Source organism: Equus przewalskii, chromosome 13, assembly GCF_037783145.1.
Source record: "Equus przewalskii isolate Varuska chromosome 13, EquPr2, whole genome shotgun sequence".
Lineage (NCBI taxonomy): Eukaryota > Metazoa > Chordata > Mammalia > Perissodactyla > Equidae > Equus > Equus przewalskii.
Genome location: NC_091843.1, coordinates 4,758,004 through 4,779,618, shown reverse-complemented (window position 1 = coordinate 4,779,618; position 21,615 = coordinate 4,758,004). Strand labels below are relative to the sequence as shown.

The window sequence follows — 21,615 nt, the reverse complement described above, 5'->3', positions numbered from 1 at the left end:
GACCTCATCGGGAGGCGGAGTTCAGCGTCCCTACTTTCTCCTACAGCTTTATCCTGGCCATGGGGACGACTGGCCCTGTGACTCCGGAGGCACCCTTTGAACCATCGAAGCCCCCAGTCATTGAAGGCTTTAGCCCCAGTGTCTACAGCACTCCAGAAAGCTTCAAGGAAAAGTTCCTTCGCAAGACCCGCGAGAACCCAATGGTACCCATAGGTAAGCTCGCGCTGTAGGAACTGTAGACAGAGAGGACCGTGCTGTTGGGGAAATGAATTAGGGGAGGACCGGGGGCGCAGGGGGATCGGAATGAGAATGAACCAGAGATGTGGCGAAGGGGCCGGGCGGGGAGGGTGAACCTGATTGGAGCAGGAGCAGGGCGGGATCGGGGGCCTGGGATGGAGCGGACTCTTAACTCCTAGGTCCCTGCCTCGACCAACCCCTCCCACCCGTCCGTCCTCCCCTCAGCTGCGGTCAGAGATCTTGAGCCTGGGGAAGGGAGACCCAAAGAGGGGAGGGGCCCCCACGGCCAGGCTCCCACTCCCCACCTGCTTTGTGCCCTCCTCAGGCTGCCTGGGCACTGCGGCCGCCCTCACCTATGGCCTCTACTGCTTCCACCGGGGTCAGAGCCAGCGCTCCCAGTTCATGATGCGCACCCGGATCGCCGCCCAGGGCTTCACGGTCGCAGCCATCTTGCTGGGTCTGGCTGCGTCCGCTATGAAGTCTCGACCCTGAGCCCGCGGCCTGGCCTTGAAAGCTCCGGGGGGATCATTCCCAGCCCCGGGAGCAACCACCGGTCCTGCCGCCGAACTTACTCCTTCAGCTCCCCTGACAAGCGCCTGAGTCGGTGGGGGAGGAAGTGGCCAACCCGTGTAACCGACACATTTTTTCAGGACTTTCAGGTTCGGTTCAGTTTGGGTGTTGCGTACTTCTATTTGTGCCGCACCTTCTCCCCTCCCTACTTAATAAACTGATCCACTTGTGGTTTGATGAGTGCATTCTCAGTCTCATCCTCGAAGTTTTTGGTCTTTGGTTTTAGGAGGAAACACGCTAAAGACTGCAGGGGCCTTTAGAAATCATACAGTCTAATGATTCCCAAACTTTTTTGGGAAGTCGCTTGGGGCACTTGTTAAAAGTAGAGATTCCCTAGGGTGATGCTATTTGGAAAAAACTGATCTTTCCAGCAATTTTCAAACTTTCAGTAGGAAAACCTTCCTTCATGAGCCTGCCGGGGTCCTGTCAGAGGCAGGAGGCCATGCCCTCCACTGTGTTTCTGCTCCTCGCCCCACTCCCACCTCCTCGGAGCACCTAAGATTCCACCAATTGTGACCATCCCGGTTTGGTTCCTGATCCATCTTACAGAACAGGAAACTGAGGCTCGAAGAAGCAGCCTGGTGTAATGGAAAGAACATAGTCACAAAGCTTGCCAGTGGTTTGTGTACCTAGTGTTTTAGGGTTAAGGAAGAAAGGAGGCTGGGGACCTGAGCAAATTCTAGAAGAGAAGCAACCTGTGAGTTTCTCCTTCGTGTAAAGTCTCAAACAGGTGTTCCTGTCTGTGTTCAGCTCTAAAGTGTTGAGGTTCCTTCCATGTGTTACTCCATCAGTTTCAACACAAGCTGCAAGCCCTCACAAGGGAAAAGAGTAAAGAAGACATGCCCACATCTTGACCCTCTGACAGTCTAAATTTCTAAGTGCAGGAGTGTATGACTAGGGCCAGCCAAGTATCTTGCCTCACCGTGGTCTCTGTAAGGTGGAGATTTCAAATGTAGAGCAGTACATTGTAGTGACTGACCCTTGACCTCAGGATTCAGGGAACAGATGTGGAGAGCTGAGGACTATGGCACTTCTAAAGAGGAGGGCCACTATTTTTCACTGTTGGCATTATTGCATCCCCCCAAAAAGGTATGTTGAAGTCCTAACCTCAGTACCTCAAAATGTGACCTTATTTGGAAACACAGTCATGTGCTGCATAGCGATGTTTCAGTCAATGACAAACCACATATACGACGGTGGTCCCATAAGATTAGTACCATAGAGCCTAGTTATGCAGAAGGCTATACCATCTAGGAATGTGTAAGTACACACTGTGATGTTCGCACAATGAGGAAATCACCTAACGAGGCATTTCTCAGAATATATCCGGTCTTAAACGACGCGTGACTGTAGAGTCTTACCAGAAGTAATCAAGTTAAAATGAGCTCATTAAGGTGGGCCATAATCCAATATGACTGGTGTCCTGGAAAAAGGGAAATTTGGACACAAAGACAGAGGGCAGATGATGTAAAGATGAAGTCAGGATTGTAGTGATGCATCTACGAATCAAGGAACGCCTAAGCCTGCCGGAAGCTGGAAGAAAAGCCGAAACAGATCCTTCCCTTAGTCTGCAGAGGGAACGTGGCCTGCCAACACCTTCGTGTTGGACTTCGGACCTCCAGATCGGTGAGACAAGAAATTTATGTTGTTCTAAGCCTGACGCTGTGGTCCTTTGTTACGGCAGCTCTAGGAAACTTGTACAGTTAGCAGTTACTCAAATCTTTTTCAACTCTGTGCAGTTCACATGGCTTAAACACACCCTGCTGCAGCCTCTGCTGAAGGGGAGGAAGGTGTGCTCACTGGTTGTTTATCCCAAATCCACAGAGGGGCACAGCTGAAGGAGGGGGCAAAATAGGCAGAGCGGTGGGCCTTCCACATCCAGAGGGTCCCAGCCAATCCCAAGGAAGAGGGTCTGGCAAAGGCTGCCTTCAGCAGCCTCCCACCCAGACTGAAAGGGAGCCACCACTGGGAACCGCTGGTCTTGCCTCTTCCCTCCCACTTGAACGGCTTACCCCCTGGGAACCTCGATGTCACTGTCTGTATCATGAGAACAACAGAATCCCTACCTCACAGGCTTGCTCAAGGATCAAGGTTACAAAAGCATCCTGTGAGAGGCTGCCTTTCCTCCTGGGGGCAGGGGCAACAGCATAGACGGGTTGGGACACCCACTTCCAGCTGGGAGCTCCTGGGTTTCCAGGGGAATAGCCTGACCTCTCAAGGCCATGCAGCTGGGACAGTTCTAAGCACAAACTGAGCCCTGACACCAGTTGTGGCTTTCAGAGAAATGAGAATGATAATAAATAAGTGTAAAAAGAGTTAACAACACACCCTTTAAGCCAAGAAAAAAAATACGTCAAGAGGAACAGTCACAATTCTGTGGACTGAGAGGAGGTGTGAGGGGCTGGGCCACAGGCCAGGAGGACATGAGGGGTGAGTGGGGTGAGGTTCCCGTTCCCAGCCCTGGGAGGCGGGGAGGAACGGAATAGGCTGTGTGTAGCAGCTGCTGGAGGCAGTTTCCACCGTGGCCGAAGCAGCTGCTGCCCCTCTGCCCGGCCCCGCCCATGCTTTGTGGCCATGCTTTGTGGCAGGCATCTAGCGGGAGAGCGGTGTCTGCTTCAGGGACATGAGCACCGAGCGCAGGCGGGACACGTCTTTGCACTGCTTGCTGCTCTTGGGGTTGAAGTCACACAGCTGGGCCACCTTCTCCCACTCTGTGCCTGGGGTCTCCTCCTTGGATTCCTTCACAAAAGCCTCCTCAGATGCCCTGCAAGTGGAGAGAAGGCAGAGGTTTCACAGCTGTCCGCCTTCCCCCTGAATCAGTGGTGCTCTGCCCCCATGGAGCAAGGCTGCTTTGCCCAGCCTACTCTGGGGTACTTTGTCCAGAGGTCTCCTCCCCAGCCCTGTGCCCTCTGGCCTCAGGCCCCCGGGAACAGCTTTGGCCTCAGAGGAAGCCTAGTCTGGTCCTGCCCTAGGGCCTTTGTACTTGCTGTCACCTCTTCCTGGAATGCTCTGCCCCCAGACCTGCTCATGGCTTGTTGCTTCTTGTCATTCAGGTCTGAATCAGGCCTCTCCTTCTCAGAAAGTTCTGCCCTTGCCACCCAGCTCAAGTAGCCTCTCCCCACCTCCCCCGCCCTGCCAGCCTAGGCGCTCTCTGTTCATGGCCTCTCCATCAAGACTCCCTCCACCTGGGGCTCCTGACCCCTAAAGGCTCTCGGAGGAACTACTGCAAGTACTTCAGCTATTTTCAATATTTCCAAAACCTTGGTGGAGCTAAGACTGAGTGACCATCTAACTAACTGAACTACTTGGTTCAGCACTGCTCCGTGTTCCATGGACACTTACAAGTGTTTTCCAGAAAAGGGTTGTGGTCCAGTATGTATGGAAAACTCAGTTAAAGAGCATCTTCAAAGAAAGACTTTCAAAGCCTTTAATGTGCCAGCAGGCAGCACACACCTCCAGTGGAGCACGTGATGGACAGAGCATCTATCACATCCCAAGCACATTCGACTACAGAGGTCTTTTTAGCCGGAAATGACTATCTCTATGGAGCCACAGCTGGGCAGTGCTCCACTGGAGTCTGCTTTTGGTTGAAATCAAGTTAGGATGAAAACTGGTGGTTTCTTCATCAGAAGTTCTGGTTGACAGAGAAGCCACTGATGAAGGAGCAATGGAGCAAACAGTGTAGTCAATACTGTGTAGTGGACAAAACCCAAACGTGGGAGTCATTAGGAGAAAGACAATAAAGGATTCTTAAGTGAGGAGGGCTGGGTCTGTGTCCTGTTTGGCCAGCGAGGGTCTCTGGAAAGCCCCTTTCTCCTTCGAAGCCCCCTCTGCATCCTCAGCAGGACCGGTTCTGCCACATGCCAGGCCCTGACTGATGGTGAGGAGCTCTCCAGGTGATCCCCTGGCACGGGCTGTGCCAAGGATGAGGTGGCCCTGGATCAGATGCCTGGACCCGCCCAGGGGTCTCACTCACCTACTGTGTGCTCATCTCCTAACCTGTAAATTGAAGTCAGTCTCCGCCCTGCTCCTCTGTCTCTGTCTCTGGCCTGAGGATCTAACGGAGCGGCAGGGGTGCGCAGGCTCGGAAAGATGCAAAGTGCCATGTGGAGGGGGACGTGAGGGGGCTCAGGGGAGCTATCCTAGGAGCTGTCCCTTCAGGGTCAAGAGGCCCCCTCGAACCTTGCTGCTTACAGTGTGGGGTGTGGTCCAGCAGCATCAGCATCACCATGGAGCTTGTGGGGAACGCAGAATCATGGCCTCACCTCAGTCCTTCTGAATCGGAATCTCTATTTTAACAAGATCCCCTGTGATTCAGTCTGAGGAGTGCTGGTCTAGACTCTCCCTCTCTTCAGGGCTCCTGTGGCTCCCCCCTGCCTTCAGGATGAAGGCCCAGCTCCTTAGCCTGGCCAAATAGACATTTTTCAACTGGTCCCAAGCTGACCTCCCAGCCTCAGCTCCCACCGTGCCCACTGCCCCTGCCGCTGCAGGTATTTCCCGTCTCATCGCCTTTGCCCAAGCTGCTTCTCCCATCCAGGAGGCCCTTCTCCTCTTCTAACCCTCCCCACCCAGCACATTGCTTCTCACACTTGAAGGTCTGGCTGTAGGTCTTACATCTCTGAAGCCTGTCCTCAGCCCCCCAGCAGGAGGTGGCTCCCAGAGCTCAGTGTGTCCTTCCACACAGCTCTTATCACAACATGCTCCTGACCGTGAGCAACTTGGGGGGTGGACTGTGTGTCTTATTCCTATTTGACCAGAGACTGGCATTGGGTAAGTGCCAATAAGGACGAGACAGATGGGAGGCTGGCTGGAAGGAAGGAGCGGAAGGCTGTTACTCTGGTGTGTCCTGTGCTCGGTGAGAGAAGGGTTAGCCCAGATAGCATCAGAGGACTGCCTCGGACGTACCCAGTGGGAGGAACAGCAGATGTTTGGCACACGTGCACATGGCAGACATCACACCTTCATCACTGGATTTTTCCTTCAGCTTCACAAACCCCAACACACCCTCCAGGCTGTCCCTACCAATAAACTGGGGCAGCATGAGAGGAAACCTCTGCCATCTTAGATCTAGATTAGTCACAGTACCGACCAGACCCCAAATCAGGAACATGTGAGAGGGCCCCATGGTGGTCTGGGTCATGGCCACACTCCGGCTGGAGCTCTAAGGAGGAGCAGTGCACCTGGTGCAGGAGGAGGGTACGGGTGTGCACGTGGGAGCGTCTCTTCTTCTTTATACCTCTGGAGGTGGCACTCAATGTTTGTTTTGTTCAGCAGAAGACCACTTCACCCCCTCCCCTGCCCCCGCGAGGCACCTCAGAGGGAGAGAGATGGGTTGCTAGCCATTTGCACTCCCACCTGGGGATGGCCAGTGCCTTCTTTTCTTTTCTCTGCCTTGATATAGCAAAGCTGCCTTCAGGCAGAGTAGACACTCAATAAACACTTGCTGGAGGGTTGGAGGTGAAGGTTGGTGACTATACCCGTCCTGGGGGGACACCTCCTGCTCTGATCATTGCCTTCAGCCAAGCCACACTCATTTATACCCCACAAGCAGGAGACTCAAGAAACTGTGCCAGCCACACACAGGGGCTCTTGCCCTCTCTAGCTTCCCCTGCAGAGGGGCAAAGGAGACACGTACACGTAGCCGATGATATCAGCATCTGGCTGCTGGTAGAATGCTTTGTCAGCGATCCTTGAGGGGAAGGAGTTAGGAGGGGGAAGACAGGATGGCAAAACAGACAGGCAGAGGGTTAAAGAGAAAGAAAGACAGTGTTAGTACCTCCAGTTGGAGAGTGTTAGGAAGCACAGTTCTGGAAGGCTCGGCAGTTCTCGACAGCCCAGCGAGGAGAGTGAGGAACCTCTGCCCACAGGACTGCCTTTTCTAAAACTCATCCCTGATCGCATTACTCCTCCTGTTCACAAACCTTCAGTGGCTCCCCGTCGCCTGTATGTGTCCAGTACTGGCATTGGAGGCCCTGCACATGTGACCCCTTGTTCCTGCCCTCTCTCCCACCACTCCCTACTCCCTGGTGCCCATGACGTAATGGCCTTTCCTTCTTATCACGCTGTTCCCTGGTCTAGAAGACCCTCCCCCACCCCTGCCCTCTTTCTCATGATGAACTCCTGGGCATCCTCCAAAGCCCAGGTCCCAGACAGGATGGTCCCTCTCCACCCTGCATCCCTTGCATCCACAGCCTTGCTGCAGAGGGCCCTGCTGTGGAGTTCAGCTGCACACCTGTGTTTCTCTCCTTTGAGGACACAGACTGGGTCCTTTTCATCTCCATCTCCCCAGTGCCCAGCCCAGAGCCTGGCATGCAGCAGCTTCTTGAACAGAAGTATGGTGGCTTCCCAGAGCCAGCCTTTCCCTTCCTGGCATGCCTCGTACTTGAAGGGTACAGCCTCACAGGTAGGGGCTTCTGGGTAGCATCTAGTCTGAGCCCATTTCCACAAAGGTGTTCTTGGTGGGCATCTGCTGTCTTTGTCTGCCTAGCATCTATCCCCTTTCTTCCAACAAGGGCATCCTGATTGTCCCTTGAAGGATCAGGCTGCCCCGACTCGCCTGGTGGTTTGGGTGGGACTGGACCCCATGCACAACCCAAGGAATGAGATTATTGCCCAGGCTGGGTCCATCGGAGGAGAGTCCTTCCCTCTGGGACAGTCATTGGGCTTGGAATGGGCACATGACCCACACCAGACTAATGAGGGTCAGGTTGAAGTCTTCGGCTAGAGGTATTGGGAGCAAAAGGCTATTTTCACTGAGGTTGCAAAGAGAACAGAGCAGAAGCCTGGGGCTGCTGGTGGCCATCTCTGCCCCCCATCCCAAGGATGTCATAAAGGAAAGCAGCTGAGAGACAGTAAAAGGGAGTGCCGACTGACTGTTTCAGCCCCTGAGCACACTGTGCCTGCAGTCCTACTCCTGGCCTTTTCAGCTATACAGGCCACTAATTTCCTTTTATTCTCCAGCCACTCTGGGTTAAGTGGTTGTCATTTCTACAGGCAATAAAATCTTGTACACAGGTTGGTTCTTCACTCCTAGCCAGGCCTCTGCTCTCTGTGACACTAACTGTGGCCACAGAGGGCCCAGCCTAGCTGTTGGCCACTAGGCCTCAGGATAGTCTGCCTCACATTCCAATGGGTCCTGGAACTTCTTCTGCTGACTGATAACTTGCTTTTGTCTGTCGTGGGGAGAAGCTGAGAGCTTAACAGTGTTCTAGCTCTTCCGAGTTCAGGGCTCTGAACTCCACAGGCAACCGAGGAAGCAGCCCTGGGAGTTTCAGCTTCTCCTCCCTCCGTGCTCTTGCCACCAAATCACCCTTCCTCCAGACAGTCCCCATACCAGAGTTCCTCTCACTGTCCCCACAGCCCCCTCACGTGCCCACAGCCCCGTCACGTGCCCACAGCCCCCTCATGTGCCCACAGCCCCCTCACATCCCCACAGCCCCCTCACGTCCCCACAGCCTCCTCATGTGCCCATAGCTCCTCTCACCGGTTGTTGATCTTGTTCTTCTCAACTTGCTCACTCTGGCGCTGGTTCCACTCCTCCAGGTCCTTCTTGGCCTTCTCCCGCCACTCTTGTTCCATCACCTTGGAGGCAGCATCTGTGACCCCAGCAGGAGAATGAGTGGCAGCTTTACAGTAGGGATGTGAGGGCATGGCTGCCCTGGCTGCTTCTCCCCTCGGCCCTGGCAAGCAGCCCCAGGGCCCATCCTCACTCAGTTCCTGCATTAAGGCATTATGGGGGCCCCACATGCCCTAAGGTTCCCTGATACCCCACTATGTCCTAAACAGCCGACCTAGCTGGGAGCCCAGGGTAGGGGGACCCCAGCCCTGCTCCGAGCTCCCGCCCTGCCCTCACCCAGTTCTTGCAGCCGTTTCTTCTGCTCCTCTCTCCACTTGCGGATGCTCTCGGGTTCCTGTGTCAGCCTGTCAGCCTGGGCAATCGCAGCATAGCCATCAGCTGGACCGTTAGCCTCCTAGGACACAAACACAGCTGTGTGCCCTGCTGCTTCTGATGCCCAAGTACAAGGACAGCCCTCACATCTCAGACAACCTCACACCCACTGTCTTCTATGACTGTACCCTGCCTTTGCACCTGCTGTGCCCTCTGCCAGCAACTCTTCCCCCTGTGACCCTGGGCAAGTTACTCAACCTCTCTGTGGCTCACTTTCCTCATCGTGAAGTGGGCTAAATTATAGTATCCAGTCATAGGGTTAACATAAGGATGAAATGAGTTTAAAAATGTAAAAAACTTCAAATGCTTCTTGCCACCAGTCAGTCCCCTGTGTGACTCTCATTAAAGTCACTCTCTATTACAGTTGCATTTACCCAATAACACTGATACAGGCCAAAAAAAAACCTCACTTTATAATATGTTTACTTGTCCTGGTCTGTCTCCTCCATCAGAATGTCACCTTCACGACAGCAGGGACCTTGTCTGTCCTGTTTGCTGCAGCGTCCCCAGTGCCTGGCACAGTGCTGGCACACAGCGGATGCTAGTGAACACTTGCTGAGCAGACAAGCAGCCCTGAGACAGGCAGGCAGGATGGCCGCGGCTAGGCCTGTGCAGTGGTGAAGAACTTGGACTCTGCGGCCAGACTGTCGAGGTTCAAATCCCATCTCTACTGCCTGTTATAATGCATGTGGCCGGGGCCAGTTGCTTACCCTTGCTGGGCCTCAGTTTTCTCATCTGAAAATGGGATTAATAATAAAACTACCTCGAAGAGCTCTTGTGAGGATTTGATGCAACAACATCCGTAAGACATTTAGAAGCGTGGCTGGCATGGGGTGACAGCTCAATGAATGGTGGCTAGAATTATTATTACTTCATTCCCATTTTATAGGGAGGAACCTGAGGCCAGGAAACATGGCATGATGTAGTGGTAGAGCCAGGGCCACAGTCCAGGCCTCTGACTTCCAGGCCAGGGCCCTGCCCACTTCTCCATGCCGCCTGCCAGAGCCGGGGACCTGAAGTGCTGGCGGCTGAGGGTCAGTCCACCAAGGATGTGGCTCCCTTCTGGTCTCACAAAGCTAGAGACCTTTGACGACCCGGCCCCATCTCCTGCCGCTCCCGCTCTGGTGCTCTGCACACCCTATGCACTCCTGCCTGCACACAGCCTACACACGCTTGCTGCCCGCCTTGGTCTCCTCCTGCTTTCAGCCTGCAATTGTCTCCCCTCCCTTCTCTAGCTGATGAAATCTTATTCCATCCCACTCAAGTCACCAGCTCTGGGATATTTCCCAGCCCCCACGCAGACTTCATACCCCTTCCTCTGTGCTCCTCGCCACAGCCTTCACCTTCTGCTGTGTGAGTCTTGCGCTGGACCACGAGCTCCCGGGGGGAGGGCAGGACCTCGTCTACAGCCTCGGAGCCCTGTTCCGTCCTTTCACTGCTCCCTGTGCTCCTCCTTCAAGCACTCATCAAAACTGTCCTAAATACCAGCGTTTGTCTTCTCCCCACAGGACAGGGTCTGGCGTGCCCTCTGTCCATGGGTGCCCCCACTGTCCTGGGCACACAGTCGGTGCTCAATAAGCAGTGGCTGCGTGGATGCAGATCCCCAGAGCCAGCGTGCGCCCAGGCCAGAGGAGGTGCCCAACAGGGTGTGGGCAGCTGGTGAAGGAACCGCAGCCAGAGCATCGGGGGTGCAGGCTCCAGATGTCTGCGGGAGAGGCAAGGGCAGGCCCAGCACGCGTAGTGCAGCCTGGCACCTCGCATCAGGCCCACCCTTGGGTGGGGCAGTTGGGCGCTGCCCTTATTCCTCTTTCTTGCACTGCATTCCACTTCAATTTAGAGTCTCTCACAACGTCCAAGGGGCCTTCCCAGGGCCCTAATCTGGAGAACACAAGTTGATGACTGCTGTTGGATGAGCCCCACCCTGTCCACTTCAGGGAACAACCTGTCCTGAGGCCAGACTTCCAGAACTCTGCACTATCCTGTAGAAGTCCCATCTGCAGACAGCTGCAGGAACTTTCGTGTACATGCGCTTATGCGGGTGCTATACTTTATTTCCTTCATGGCACTCATCGCTATCCGAAATGACTGGCCTGTGCCTGTTTACTGCCTGTCTCCTCCCTCCAAGCAAGTGAGCTCCGTGAGGAGAGACTGCCTGTCTCTGTACAGTATCTAGAACACAGAGGGCCTAGCTGTGGGGGCGTTTCAAGAGCATTTATTGAATGAATTAACAGATGTTCAGGCTTGGGGACAGAGATGAACAAGACAGCACATCATCAGGGAGCTTAGCGGAGGGAGTTCCTCACAGATGAGGACCATGGCTGGGGCATACACTGTAATGCAGGTCAGGGAAAGAGAGGACATGACCTCTCTGGCCTGGGGGCAGAGTAGGACAGGAAGGATGGGGAAAGGGCATTTCAGATCAAGAACTGGCAGCATAAGGACCATGTGGGGCCAGTGCCTTTGGGAAACTCTAAGTACAGAGATGCCACCAGGTGGGGAGGAGACGGGGTGAGACAGGTGCGCTGGAGAAGGGTCCTCTGGGCAGGAATCCCATCCCACAGTGTCCTTTAGGGCCCAGTATCTCCATAAACCCCGCCCTAGAATGAAGACTCATGAGTTACAGTGCTAAACCTTGCAGAGAACTTGCAGTTTAACAGTTCTCTTTGATCTTTACAACCCTACATGGCAAGTTTTACCATCTTTGTTTTATAGGTAGGGAAAGTTAGCGCCAAAGTCCCAAGGTCACTCAGCCAGGAACTGGCCAAGCCATGATTCCAGCAGAATTCCTGGGTGTGAACATACTGGCCACATAGTAGCCAACAGGGACCAAAGGCACTTCCGTGTACACGATTCAGGGGCTGACTTTTTGCCTCCCTGGTAAGTCTACCTTCCCAAGATTAGAGACCGTGCCCCCTCCTCCCACTGCCCCATTCCCGGTCCCCCATCTCGCTCACACCCACACACATACCACCCCTCAGCTCACTTAGTGGCTAGGTCAGGACTTTAGAGAAGCTTCCTGGGCTGCAGAGCACTTTCGTCACTGACCCATGGGGATAGCAGGGCAGGGCCTCTAAGCCCCATGTGACAAATGAGAAATCTGGCTCAGAGCAGTGACTAGTCCAGGGTAGTCTGGCTGGGCAAAGCCAGCAAGGAAACCTGGGTTGTCTGACTCCATCCAGACTCTTCCGTGCAGCCCACCACAGCGCCCCAGTCTGGGTGTAAGAGCAGCCTTGAGGAGCCGCTCGGACCCCCGGTGCTTCTCCTGGCCCCTGGAGCAGCTGCACTGCACATACAAGGACACCACTCAGTGTGTTCCAAGCCCCTTGTGCTCAGAGGTAGCCATGTCCCAGGCCCCAGGCCCTGTCCAAGCTGGGCCAGCCTCCTCCACCACTTGTGCCCCAGGAGCAGGGCCCACCAACACGCTCTGGCTGGGAGCTGTGCTCAGCGCCCCCAGTCCCACCTGCAGGCACAGCAGCCCTGTACCTTCGGCCACTCGGGGCTCCCCCAGCACAGCCCACTCTGCAGCAGGCCCCAGGCTCTAGGCAAGCCCCAGACTGAGTGTCTTACCCTCTCTGCCTTTGCACATGCTGTCCCCTCAGCCAGGACCACCCCCTCCCCCCGGGTGGCCTGGAAACCCACTTCCAGCATCAGTCCCCTGTTGCACTCCCCGACTTCAGTGCAGCCCAGCATCTGGCGCCTGAACCTCATTCAAATGCTGGCTCGTCCCAGCTGTGTAACTGAAGCGAGGTATCAGACCTCCCTGTTGGTCCTCCTCCTGCTCTGTGAAATGGGGATAATGACAAAACCTACGTTGTAGGGGTGTTGGGAGGATGAAGTGAGCTAACACACGTAAAGCTCTTGGGTGGCGCCTGACACATAGTGAGAATTCAGACTCCTAGCTCTTAACACTCCCCCATACCCAAGCCCTTCCTGTTCTGCTACCATCGCTTCTTTCCAGGTCTCTGTCCTCTATTAGAAGCGAGCTCTTTGAGGACAAACACACGTTGGATTTGCCTCTACATCCACCGCCCCGAGCCCAGTGCACGGCACTTAGAGAATGAGAGTTGACTGAATGAAGGAGAGAGTGTCTGCCTGCAAAGCGATGTGGAGGGTGCAGGGACAACTTGGGACACAGCATCACAGGACTGGGCTTTGAGTTCCCTTCTGCCACTCACTGGATGTGTGGCCTTTGAGAAATCCCTTCCCTGGGCTCCTGTTAAATGACAGTGACAACAACCCACTGAGCGTGTGCAGTGGGGCCCACGTGCGCTAACTGCTGTGGAAGCCCTGAGGCCTGTAGAGGCTGTGCACAGGTGAGGGCTGGCCCGTGCATCCCGCCCTACCCGGCACCACCAGGAAGAGCACAGCAGTGCTGCTGGCCTGGTCCATCCTGAGAAGCGGTTTTCTGGCTCCTCTCCTCCGGCCCCTCTGGACTTACTTTCCTGCCCCTGCCGGTGAGCAGGGAGGTTGGGGGCCCCAGCAGGGCTCCTCTTTAATCACTTGAGGGTCCCAGTGAGGAAATTGGGTCAGCTGTCAGGAGGCTAGGCTGCCCAGGGGGGCTCACCAGCGGCTGCAGGAATGCCCCAAGCCCCTCTCGAGCTTGAGAGCAAAGGGGTCGGGTATGGCCAGGACCAAAAGGTGGGAGGCTACCGTCAGAGCCAGGCTGACCTTGGTCCAGCTCCCCGGCAGCCCTCTTGTGAGGGACCCTTCTGCTGGACAGCACCATGAGAGCCCCCAAGGGCCATGCTGGCTGAGCGGCTGCTGTGACTCCAGGGCCAGCCAGGAGGATGAAGCACTGAATCTTGGGGATTGACCAGCTAAAGCTAAGCTAAGCTAAGCTGAGCTGCTGATCCCTCTAAGTGGCTCAAAGGGGGATGGGGGCGTGCGGAGCAAGGGAGAGAGAGTTTGTGCAGGGGGAGCAAGTCCTGCGGGGCCTTCTCTCCCTGCCCCTGGCGTGCCAGATGGAACAGGAATGGATGTGGCCAGGCTTGTCCTTAGGACTTGGTGGGGATCAGGTTCCTAGCTGGACCCGTAGTGGCCCACAGGCTTCCAGAAGACGTTAAGAAATGTAGCAAGAAAGCTCTGCCAGGACCCTTAAAAGTGTTGGTCGTGCACAAACGAGGCTTCTCCTCCCTGCAGTGCGAGCCAGAGCCTGCTCCCTGTTCCTAAGGAAGGGCTGGGGGCCTCCCACCTGCGGCCCGGCCAGCCCAGCCCAGCCTAGCCACAGGGGAGTGGCACAAAGGGTACCAGGTCAGGGGCAGGGGATGAAGCCACTGAGCTTCTGAGTGCCTCGCCTCATCTGTGCCCCGCCCCCCCCCCCCCCCCGCCCCCTGTACGGATTCCAGCATGGCCCGGATGTGAAATGGTTTACAAACAAACATACCTGGGGTCATTATTCGTAGCGGTGAGCAGAAGAGTTCCCACTGAGATTAGGAAGGAGGCCCAGGCTCCCTCACATCCACCAAATACAAAGCGGCGGTGGGGGCCGGGGAGGGAGAAGGCCTCAAGATCCTAACCTATAGAAAGGGAAGGCTATCCTGCTCCTAGTGCCAGGTGCTCCTACCTCGGCTCCAGTCCACTTTAGGACACTGACCTTTTGGGTCAAGCAAAGTCCTTCTGAGTGTGCCCATGGCAGGGGCAGCCTGAGTCTCAACGATTTACCCAACTGTACAGGTCTAAGTGCTGCTTATGTGGTGCTGTCAGGCCCAAGTAGACACGAAGCTCTTAAAGTCCTAGACACTGGCTTTTCTAGCTTGCTAACAGTTGAGTAATTTTCCAGAAACGGGACTTGGCCAGTTTCCCTGTGTTAAGGTACCAGCCCAACCCTCTTACATAAGAAAGTATTGTTTATTCTCCTTGAGGCTTCTGGAGGCCAGCCCCTCGACAGGGCGGAGCTCAGGAGATCCCAAGCTGCAGCCCCCGCAGTCAAGGAGCCTGACCCGGGGCAGGGGGAATTACGGCTCATCCAGTGAAGGCTTCGCCCCACCAGGCATCTGGGGCTGGGGTGGTGAGGACTGCTGCATCCGTGGGGTCCTGGGGATGCCACTTGTCATCCAAGTTCTGTCAGTGTAAGTACTTTGAAACTGATTTGTGTGTATATGAGGACAGAGGGGTCAGGTGGGGGCGGAGAGAGGCAGGCTTTAACTAGAAATATCTTTACTAGGTGCTTTTTGGGTTTGTGTGTGTGTGGTGTAAGATCATTACAAAGAATTTTAAAGCAAGCCAGTGAAAGTGAAGTCCCATTCTCATCCCCCCGCCCCAGCGCGGGGCTAACCACTGTTAACAGTAGGCGCATATCCTCTCTGATATTTTCAGATGTTTATATGTCTAAAATAAAAAACAGGACCATACTGAGCATATTATTCTGCAAGCTGATTTTCCACTTAATATATTGTAGGCCTCTTTTCATGTCAATTCGGAAAGCTCACTTGTTCTTTTTAACAACAGCATGGTTTCCTAATTTACCTACCCAGGCCCCTGATGCTGGTTGTTTCCAGTTTGCCTGCTGTTATAAATGATCCTGCAAAGAATCTGAGTGTCCTTGTCCAGTTATTTCCTTAGGGAAAATTCCAAGACATGGAACCTCCGGATCAAAGGCCTGCCCAGTTAAAATGCTCATATGGCCAGAGTGGCCCCTGGGTTCTGCCTCCTGCCGGTGGCACACATGTGTGCAGGGCCATGTGTTTCCTGCAGCCTGTGCCACTGTGGGCCTCTTTATCTCTCCCTCCTGAAGCTGGACATCACTGTGGGCAACCTGAGGTCACACCCCATCAATCCTTGTCTTTGGTGGTCCTTATTCTTCATCCCTTACTCCTACATGACAAAAAAACCTTGTCAAAACTTCTCTCTCTGTTCCCATCCCAATGCATCAGACATGATGAGCACAAGAACTTGGAGCCCTAATCCTACCGTGGATGGGGCCATAAGTTACGGAGACTCAGGCTGTCGGTCCCTACCACTGCTAAGACAGAATCTTGCTTACCTGAAACACATCTCCATTGATCGTGGTCCCCATGTCGTCAGAACCAGCTAGAGAGAGAACAAGGAGACAGCATTACTCATTGCTCAGCTTATAGCAAGCACACAATGGTCCTACAGTAGCGCCCCGAGCCAACCTCTGTATATGCCCTTGTGTTTTGACCCCACATACATAGACATATGAATACATAAATAACTTGGGCTCTATCCTTGACTTCACAAAGCCTTCTCACAGCCATCATAGCCATTATCACATTGAATTTTCACCACAGCCTTGTGATGAAGTTGTTGTCAACCCATTTTACAGATTCTCAAACTGAGGCTCAGAGAGGTTATGGGGTTGCCCAGGATCATCCAGCCAGTAATACTCCTCGCCTACCTGAAATTAATTTACTTTCAGCTGTGGCTGGGAATGGCCCGATTGTCTGTGAACTCTGTGCCCGGTGTAGGAGCAGAGGCTCTGCAGGCTCAGGGCGGGGTCTGCGAGGGCTAAGGAAAAGGGGCCTGCGTGTCTCTGTCTGTCCCTGTGGTGCCTTGAGCAACTGCTCCATCTGGGAGAGCAGGAACGGCAGCCCCCATCAGGCAGCACCTGGCCTATTTTTCCTCCTGCCCCTCCCAGATGGATTTCATTTTGCCCTCAACAATGACTCCTCCCCATCCCTTTCCCTGACGTCTATTAGTAACAAATTCCTGTGGCTTCTGCTGCGACAGTGACCCTCAAAGTTGCCCTCTGCTTTCTGCCCCTTGCCCGGCCCAGCCCCGGCTCCCCACCCCACCCACACCTGCTTTGCTTTGCCTGCTCTGCTAGTGGCAAACACCTGGAGGGGCACACCCTGTGTCCTTTCTCTACCACTGTCCTACCCAGAGCCTTGCATGGTACCTGCAACTTAGTAAGAGCTAGAAACTATTTGTTGAATAAACAAATGGATAAATGCATTAAAGAAAGAATGAATGAACGAGTGGCTTTTGTCCAATCATAGGCCTCCCAGACTTCAGCCTCACCCTCTCCCAACCCTCTTTCAAACCAACTGCCTGGGCTGACATTTTGTAAAGCATACACTTATTTATGTCACTCCTCTGACTAAAAATATAATGGAAACAAACCAAAAAGACATCCACTAACCACGGACCACAGTGGCCTACACGGCCTGCTCCTGCCTCGGGGGACTTGGCAGGTGCTGTTCCCGCTGCCTGGAAGGCCCTCCGACCCAATTCCACGTGGGCTGCCCTTGCACTCCCTTCAGCCTCTGCTCAAACACTGCATTATAGAGGCCTTGCCTGCCCGCCCGACGTTCGCCCCTCGGCACCCGTCCTCCGGGCGGCATCTTCCCCATAGCACTTCCCACAGCCTGATGTGTTCACTCGTGCACGTGTTTATGATCTGTCTTCCCCACTTGAATGGACCCTCCATGAGGGCAGGGACTCTGTTTGGTCCACTGCTGGGGCACAGCACTTGGAAGAGCGCCCGGTACAGAACAGGGACTGAAGAAATATTTGCCGACTGAGTACATCACACCCTGGAACATAGCACTTGAGGGTCTTTACAATCTGGCCCTGCCCATTTTTCCACCTCACTGCCCACCAGTCCCTCTCATAAACCCTAAATTCTAGTTCCCTCCTTCCCCAAACACACCACCCTGCACCTCGTGCCTTTATTCCTGCTCCCTCTCTAAACAATACTCTTTGGGATCCAGTTATTCTCCAAGACCCAGTCCACAAGTCACCTCCTCTGGGAAGCCCTCCATTAACTTCCTCTACTTCCCTAGGTGCTGATGGAAGGTCTCACCTTGGGGGTATCCTAGAATATGGTACAGCATCCCCACCCTCTTATGCAATTACTTATGACCTCCCAGGGGTCATGCACTCCCTTACCAGACTCTGTATCCCATGCAGCTCCTAAAGGCTCCTGCACAGAATGGGCAAGCGGCAAGTGTTGGCTAAATGGAAGTTGAATTGCTCTTTGGGGACCCACTGTCATCTGCAAGGCCTGTCTAAGGCCTCTCAGAAACTGCAGTGCCTCCTAGCAAAGAGCCACGGGAGGCCACACGAGAGTACCACAGATGGACAAGTATCCCTTTACCAGCCAGACAGAGCCATGAGCAGCAGCGACAGTGCTTTCAGCCAGGGGATTGAAGGCACGGATACTTATGCGCATGGAAATAATCCCGGGTTGATATAAATTATAATTGCCTTATTTTCAAACAGTGATGGATTCTGACCAACTATGTCAGCTGTCATCCTTAATCATTCAGATAGGGCTTCTCCTGCATAGGTGGCCTGGTCCCTAAATCAGGGTGGGGCTCATGGGGTTTCAGTGGCAGCATCTTCTGCAATGGGGCTTCTTCTCCCCGGGCATCTCCTCTACCAGGGCCTTACGTTACCAGGGTCCATTCACAATGATGCTGGTCTGTACGCTGGGCCTTTCTGGAGTAGAAGTTGCAGCACCCCACTCCACCCTGACCATTCCCAGTCTCAGGCCCCTCATCCGCAGGCCCCCCAGGCCTTTGGAAAGTCTCTCTGCCCCCGTCTCTTAGTCCCGTGACTGTTCCTCTGGGGATGAAGTTTCAGCCCCTTTGGGGATCTGCACACACCCGCACACAGAATCACGAGGCTCTGACGCCACAATGCTCTCCAATTAGGCTATTGCACGTCTATAACCGTGTGTCCACAGTCAGAGGCTGGCGGAACAGGCGTGCAGCGGACATGAGTCCCAGGGATAACCCTGAGGGTGTTGCTTCCCTCAGATTCCTGACCCCTTTTAGAGCAGGGGCAGACAGAGTCCAGAACATTCCTGGGAGTTTACTGAGGCCCAGCAGGGGAAATGGGCTTGCCAGGAACTGACTGGGCAAGTCAGGGGCAGAGCCAGGCTGGGCGCTCTGCAATCTGGGTGTGAAAATATAAACTTTCTGGGCCCTCCCCAAGGCTGATGAATGGAAACAAAGTGTCTGTTGCTCAGGCTGGCCACAGATCCAGCCCCAGGGGAGACAGCGAAGCTCAGGCTCAGGCCTGCACCAGACACCTTTTCCCAGGAGCACCTGGGGGCCCAGCGCCAGGGCACTCAGTGCAGGGGCTTGTCTCAGAGAGAGACCCAGGGGTGTTGATTGGCAGCGGCAGCGGGAGAAGCTTCGGCCCAGCTCCCAGCAGGCCAAGGCACTTTTCTCCACCCGCCCAGGCTTCTGGCACTCACGGCTGGTCAGGGGGATACTTGCTCAGCACCATCTAGGCCTAAGAGGGTCGGATCGGCCCCGTCCTGTGTGGCCGCCAGTTGAGCTGCTATCCCACAGCACTCCTGCTCCCGTGCCCCTCTTAGGAGGGCAGCTGGGCATTGGCAGCTCCGGTAGGTGTGACTCCGGGAGACCCTCAGAGAGCGTGTCCCTGCTTCTCTTCCTGCCACCTCAGGTCAGGGGCCAATCGATGCCCCACCCCTGCCAGAGAGGGAACCTTCCATCAGGCTTTAAGTTCCCAGAACCCCACTGTCCTGGGAGAGGCCACAACCTACTCAACTCCCAGATGCTTCCCCTCAGCCTAGGTTCTGCCTGCCCTTCTTTCTCAGGGGGCTCTGACGCAGGCTTTTCTCAGTAGGGCCTCCCCCAGGCCAAGCTGGTGGTCTCAAGGAGGTGTGGACAAATTAATACTGGTGCATGAACGTGGGCGGGCATTTCCTAGGAATGCCCTGGGATGCATAAGGGTCTATGCTGAGGTGCTCACAGCTGCTGCTTCAGAAGAGCTCCACTGCTGGCTTGGTTGGGTAGCAAAAGATCCCCCCCAACCCGAACGTCCCATCGCCTGCCAGCATGACGGCCACAGCATTTGAAAGAGCATGGAGCCCAGGGTTGGCAGGTCTGGGATCAAGTCCCAGATCTGTCACTCATGGCTGTGTGACTTGGGGCAAGATATTTAGGCTCTCTGGGCCTCCAGTTTCTTGCATGTTACAGAGGACTTGTTACATTTCTCATATCAAGGGGATGCAGAGATGCTTCAAACTCCTCAAGCTGCAAGAACTGTCTTTTTCATGTCTGTACTCCTGCGGACCTGGCACACAGCAGGTCTCAGTTAAAGTTGAATGAATGCAAACACGACTATAAGGAGCCTCACTTATCAATATTCTTTTAAACATATAAGCTACCACTCATTCCAACAGGCCCATAAACCCCCAGCAAACGACAACAGTAGCAGGAAGCAAGAGCTGTTTTGGATGTACCCATGAAGGTGATAGCGACATTTTTACTAAATATTTTAGGAAACTGTTTTTTCAAGCCAAACATCGCTGATAACATGCTGTCACAGCAATCAGGCCCTGAACCCTGCGTCTGAAGCTAACCGCGATAGCCCTGGACCACCTTTGGAAAACCATTAATGGACAGTTACAAACCGGGGAGGGCAGGACCACATCTGACTGAAGCCCTTTGCGGCCCTGCCCCCACCCTGGCATCAGACTCAGAGCCAGGCAGACCCAAGACAGTGTGGTCAGGTGGAGAGGGCTTAGAGTGTCACAGAAACAGGTTTAAATCCTCTCTGCTACTTACTAGTTGTTTCAATGGTGTACCTTTTGAGCCTCAATTTTGCCGTCTCTGACATGGGTTTAATAATGTGTATGAAATGATTAAATGTAAGTAAAGTGCCTAGCTCAGTGGCTGCAGGATGCCAGGTGGTCCCCAGGAAAGGTCTGTGAGTTCTTGGAGCACCCAGTTGAGCCCTGCTTTCCCAGCTGTAGGAGGGAGCTAACCCTGAAGGGGCCAGGAGGTCTGCATTTGTGCCCACACCTGCACGGCTTAGCTGGGAGCCTGGGACAGCCAGACACCGGGGAGGCTCAGGAGAGACTCTCAGGCTGGGCAGGGCTGGATTCCAGAGCCAGGGAGTGGTGGAGCTGGCCCAGGGATGAAGTGTCATGATGAATTCCTGTTCCGGGAGCCACCAGATCCATGGCCAGGAGCGGCCTCAGATGGGGATCTCCAAGACGATTCCTCCCCACTTCCCCCGGGGCCCCCTCGGCGCACGCACGGCCCCAGGCCTGCTCCTGGCCGTGGACAGCAGGCCCTCTCCGCTCGACCGCGGGCCCGGGCCCGGGCTGCGCTGGCCAGGTACCCCGGGCGAGCCCTCGGCCCCCGGTTCCAGGCCCGGCGCTGACTCACCCGCCCCCGCGGCTCCCGGCTGCGCGAGGGCCGCCTGGCCGCCCGCGGGGGCCCCGAAGCCCTCGTCATTCTCTATGCCCGCGATCTCGCTCTCCTGCTGGGCCAGGAAGGCGGCCGCCGGGTCCTCCTCGGCCGCCTCGGGGGCCCCGCTCTCCGACGACGAGAAGAAGCCAAAGTCATCAGCCATTTTCCCGCGTCTCTGCTGAAGCGTCCGCCTGGCGCTCGGCTCTGCCCGGCCGGCGGCCGCGACGCTGTCACCCGAGCCGCCCGGGGAGCCGGCCTCGCGGGGACGCACTTCCTCTCCGCCACCGGCCCGGCTCGCCTGTCACTGCGGCTGCAGGCGGGAGGAGCCGGGACGGGAATGCGGTGATGTCACCGGCCGAGGGAGGGGGCCCGCGGGACGGCCGGAGGTCGCCTCGCAGCGGCCACAGGAGGGCGGCAGCAGGCCGGCGGCCCAGCCCGACGGGCCCGAGGCCGGGGCTGCGCTCCCCGCTCCCCGCCGGCGGCGCCCGTTCCCGGGACGCCCCGCCAGGCACGCCTGCGGCCGGTCTAGAGGGGAGCGGGCTGGACAAGCGGCCACCGCGGGCGGGCGGCCCGGGCCTCGGGAGCACCGAGGGGGTGGTCGCCGCGCAGACCTTGCCCCTGATTCATTCTGCAAAAGTTTCTTCACCTAAGCTGGGCAGATATTCTAAATCCCGTGATTAAGAGTTTCCTCCTCCCCAAGAGGAGGAAAACGAGGCTCGGAGAGGT

The 21,615-nt window shown here is 55.4% G+C and overlaps 2 protein-coding genes across 3 annotated transcripts; one reads left to right on the top strand and one right to left on the bottom strand.

Moving 5' to 3' along the window:
* Positions 1-59: 59 nt before the first annotated feature.
* On the top strand, positions 60-992 carry HIGD2A (HIG1 hypoxia inducible domain family member 2A). The gene is made up of 2 exons (XM_008538700.2): positions 60-213; positions 563-992. Exons 1-2 carry the CDS (start codon positions 60-62, stop codon positions 727-729), a joined length of 321 nt encoding a protein of 106 aa, XP_008536922.1. The 3' UTR covers positions 730-992.
* A 2,131-nt stretch (positions 993-3,123) lies between these two features.
* Positions 3,124-21,382, bottom strand: CLTB (clathrin light chain B). 2 transcript variants are annotated; one of them, XM_008538697.2, is made up of 6 exons: positions 20,866-21,382; positions 15,738-15,784; positions 8,660-8,777; positions 8,291-8,402; positions 6,443-6,496; positions 3,124-3,571 (listed from the first exon to the last, which is right to left on the bottom strand). In XM_008538697.2, the coding sequence occupies exons 1-6, from the start codon at positions 21,050-21,052 to the stop codon at positions 3,400-3,402; spliced, it is 690 nt and encodes a 229-aa protein (XP_008536919.1). In that variant the 5' UTR covers positions 21,053-21,382; the 3' UTR covers positions 3,124-3,399. The 2 variants fall into 2 exon arrangements, with proteins under 2 accessions (XP_008536919.1, XP_008536920.1); XM_008538698.2 differs by lacking the exon at positions 6,443-6,496.
* Between the last annotated feature and the right edge of the window lie 233 nt (positions 21,383-21,615).